The sequence below is a fragment of the Aplysia californica genome, unplaced genomic scaffold, assembly GCF_000002075.1.
Source record: "Aplysia californica isolate F4 #8 unplaced genomic scaffold, AplCal3.0 scaffold00942, whole genome shotgun sequence".
Taxonomy (NCBI): Eukaryota; Metazoa; Mollusca; class Gastropoda; order Aplysiida; family Aplysiidae; genus Aplysia; species Aplysia californica.
In genome coordinates, this window is record NW_004798212.1 from 60,455 (window position 1) to 65,024 (window position 4,570).

A 4,570-nucleotide genomic window follows, 5' to 3' on the forward strand; every position below is an offset into this window, starting at 1 on the left:
GGGGGGGACGGTTGTTCGTACAAGTGATTGTCTTGGACAGGTAGCCGTTAGAGCAGGTTCCGCTGTTTTTTAATACACTTACGCTAACCGACAAAAAAAGAAATCTATTTAAGTGAAGCAAGTATTCTAAATGTGATACTGAGGTAAACATAAGCCCGTCCCTCTCACTCACCTCCTTCTTTCTGGAAAACAGGTTTCAGAGTCTTAAACTTCTCAAAGTTGGCACGCAGGTATTCCTCGTCCGACTTCACAACCACTGGGTCTCCTGATAGGGAGAAGAAAAAACAAACGAGTCAAACACTGAAGTCAACAATCGCCTTATGAAGAAAAAGAAATTTCACTTTTTCAAAAAAGTTTGTAGGAGTGACAAAGAAGCATGTCCTGGAAACAATAACAATAATTCAAAGCAATGGGAAAAGCAAAGACTGTCAGTGTCAGACAGAAAGGGCAGAGAAATTGGGAAGAAATAAGATCTACCAGAGGCAAATCTACCAACAAATATTTTTTGTGAAACACGATTTTTATCTGTTATAAAGAAAGGTTAACTGTTGTTGTTTTTTTAAGAAAAAGGCAGCAAGAACATCATAGCTATGTGTCCTCTCCCTCCTCAGAATCAAAAGGTGCGTGTGTGTGTGTGTGTGTGTGTGTGTGTGTGTGTGTGTGTGTGTGTGTGTGAAGTGTACGAAATTGTATAGATTTAACACTCCTTGCAATACTAGTGTAAGGTTATTTAAAAGGCAAGACCTCCTACTTTAACCCTTCCAGCCCCAGCCTTTTTTGTGCACTCGCTAACCCCAGTCCCAGCCAATACAGCGGTATTTCAGAAAAAGAGGCAAGCATTCTAAAAACTGATATGTATCTTTGTAATGAGGTTTAGATAATAACATATAACAATCTTTAAAAGTAAATGAACAAATATTATGAATTAACGTTTAATTAGGTTTGCCAATTTCGAAAAATATGACAATTCGGTACCCTCCTAAACAGAATATACACTCTTGGGACAGTGGAAGGTACAAGCTATGCTGAAAGTATACGCGTTTGGGGCTGGAAGGGTTAACATCCATCTCTGATAAGACCGAAACAAGTGCTACACTCTTATTCTTTTGGTACATTGTTGGGATTTGCAGTTATTTCATTCATCTAAAAGATGCATGAATATTTGTTGTATTCAGAAACTGGAAGCACAGAAATGGAAACTTGCAAAACCAAGGGAGATAATCAAGTAATTTAACTACTCTATACCATAGAAGGCAAAACTGATTTACTTCTCTTCTATTTCACTCATGTTTGCTTTCCCAGAATTTCTTGTTAGAAGAAGTTGGACCAAAAAAACTAAATCAATATTATTCTGTATTTTGCTAAAACTAAACATACAAATAAAATGACATCACACACACACACACAGAAACACACACACACACACACACACACTATGCACACTCACCCACATACACACACACACACACATCCGCCTACCCACACACACACGCACACAGAGAAACACATACACACAACCCCCCCTCCCCCCACACACACACACACAAGAACACATCAGCCATAACACATCACCACACAAAACGACCTCCAACCCCTGACCCCTGACCTTTCTTCTGCGGGATCTCCACGGGTACAATCTCCTTGTCGAACACCCCAGCCTCCGCGGCCTGCTTGCTCAGCGTGTAGCTGCGAATGGCGTACTCGTCCTGTGCCTCCCGCCCGATGTTCATCTTCTTTGCCGTGTTCTCCGCACAGTTGCCCTGTCAGGGGTGACAACAAGTCCCAGTCAGTGTTTCACGTCTCCATCAACACAATTTACACCTTATGAGTGGGCGGTTGGCAGGTGCTCTGTTATAATCTGCTCCGTTTTAGTAAGGTTCTGCGGCGCTCGCAACTGCATACGGTCATATGAGCACCATAATCTGCTCTTTCTTTCCTATCAAACATCTATCGTCCTGATCTATCCTCCTACTTTTCTTTGTATGTTACTCTCTAGTGACACCTCTAAACTTTAGCACTTATATGACCTGTTTGAGTTGCAAGTGCTGTAATACTCTTACTAACTTAAAAAAAAACAACTTCTAAGCAGACTGCAATTATAATTGCAAGCACAATTGAAAATGTCCTAGATGGTTGCCCATTGTCAAGGAGAAAAGTGGTTGTCTAAAGTATATGGACAATTTGAACAATGGCGTTATATTAAAACAAAGATGCAAGGAGTGGAATGGGAAGTGGTCATTTAAACGGGCAATAGTCTGGGACTGGTGGTTGTTATAGTAAGTTCAATGCATGCATAAAAAACAATTAGAACTTAACAAAAAAAAACCAATAACAACTTAACAAAAAAAACCAACAAAAAAAGCTTTTGTTGAAAAGCACTCACCATGTGGCAATGGTTGTAAACATCCGTGAGTGCATCATACAAAATCCCGTCCTGTGAGGGAAAGAACAAGACATGAATCATGGACACAGTGGAACCATTATTATGTACGTGGATGAGTGTGTACGAGTGATAGAGAGAGAGTGAGATTTTTCACTGGAGCCAGGCTACCCCACCTCCTTCGATAGCAAATACCTCGACTTCTATTTAAGATAGGTAGGTATTTTTTTCATTGAAAGCAAAACAAATGAACAATCTTCAAGACAAAACAAATAACTTCACATGTCCACAAATAAACGAGCGCCTGATTCCACCACGTCGTGACACATTTTGTATTGTGAAACCTTCTATGATTTGCTGCCTCAGTGACTGCTGCTCTCCAACTGGGCCTTGGAACAACTGTCCTATTAAGTACGTGGTCTGTCAGTCTGTTTAACTCACCACAACGTTCCATAAGTACGTGGTCTGTCAGTCTGTATAACTCATCACAACGTTCCATAAGTACGTGGTCTGTCAGTCTGTCTAACTCATCACAACGTTCCATTAGTACGTGGTCTGTCAGTCTGTCTAACTCAACAAAAACTTTCCATAAGTATGTGGTCTGTCAGTCCGTATAACTCACCACAACATTCACGCCTCCGTACGGAGTTGTCCCCCTCTTCAGGTAATACGGCACGTTCGACATACTCTCCATGCCACCAGCGACCATCACTTCCTGCGGATCACAAGCAAGTACATGTATAATAAGTTTCCCAGATATATCAATAAAATTTAGAAATTCTATTGTCACACCTGACGAAACAAAGTAGAAGAAAGCTAAACGAGTGATTCTTCATCATTTCCTGTTCATCTCAGCCATATCAAAAGCGCAGCGTGTGGGTGGTTGGCGGGTGCTCTAGTGTGGTTTGATCCTTCTTTCCTATCAAATACTTATCGTCCTTATCTCCCCTTCTTCTTCTATATGTTCGTTACTCTCTTTTAACACCTCTTATCTTCTGGTGCTCATATAACCTTGCCTTATGCAGCTGCGAGCGCCGTAAAACCTCTACTAAAACTAAAAAAGCGCAGCATAAGTGTGTTTGACCGGTCCAAATCAGGCCAGGCAGCCACTGAATTTCTCAGACAGGATTTCCTCAATGCAAAGCTTGGCTACAATAAAAAGTGATCACTAAGTTGTTGACTTGTTTTCATTTCTAGAAGAAGAAAATGTGTCAGCCGTCAAAATTTACTTTTCTTTTCATTTTATTTCAGTTTCAAAGTTTTCCGGCACTTGTAACACAAATAGGTCACAAAAGTGCCACAGATCATAGTTCACAACTGAACTCCATTTTCCTGCTCAGATGTTCTCAAAATAAAACCTTTATCAATCTGGTTTTTCAACACCACACATCTGTTCAAGTTCTGTTAGTTATTCTTGGTCGTCCTCTTCCTCTTTTGCCTTGCACTTTTTCAATAAGCCCAGTACAATCAAGCAAGAAAAAACAAAAGTTGCTCATGCTACCAATTATTGGTTGCTGGATCGACTGTCAAGGACACCCTCAGAGCCCACAACCTGACCCTCCTCCGAGCCACTTGACTCACAGCAGACACACAACTCTCTACCTCAAAAATACAAAGTTCTATCTGACATTTCTGGCCGTTCTGTGTTACTAGGACCATGAGGTCAGAAACCAAATATTTTATCTGCTCTATCAAAATCGTAAGATCATTTGCAGTCGTTATCAAGATATTCAAAGAATTGCATTCGAAAAAACTTGACATTTTGTGAAACTCTGAATTTTTTTAATTCCAAATTTCTCAGAACTAGGTACTCAGCAGATAGAACTTTTGTCATTCTGAGGTAGTGAATTGTTTCTCCCTGCGACACCCACACAGGTACCAGCGAAGAAAGAGGTAAAAAACAAAGTCTAACACTTTGCAGTCACACAGCCAGCAGTACAAAACACCCCATCTGGTCACCCAGCCAGGAGAATGACCACAACGGACTTCTCGGGCCTGCCGCAGAATTGCACCAGGTCACCAGAACGTATAATTTTCACCGTCAAATTATTGCGCCAAGTGACTGCAAAGTGTTAAGTAAACCAGTCGTTTACCTGGTGTCCACACATCAGATTCTGAGCGGCCAACATGATGGACTTCATGCCCGAGGCGCAGACTTTGTTGATTGTGGAGGTGGGCGTGGTGATGGGC

The 4,570-nt window shown here is 41.2% G+C and overlaps 1 protein-coding gene across 1 annotated transcript in view; it reads right to left on the reverse strand.

The window, feature by feature from the left end:
- LOC101850519 (acetyl-CoA acetyltransferase A, mitochondrial) overlaps positions 1-4,570 on the reverse strand; it is a gene marked incomplete at its 5' end in the record, with an annotated part of 10,625 nt that extends 6,055 nt beyond the window's left edge. Inside the window, 4 exon segments of the mRNA XM_013089397.1 lie at positions 1,607-1,760; positions 2,384-2,434; positions 3,003-3,095; positions 4,474-4,570. Coding sequence (XP_012944851.1) covers positions 1,607-1,760; positions 2,384-2,434; positions 3,003-3,095; positions 4,474-4,570 — 395 coding nt within the window.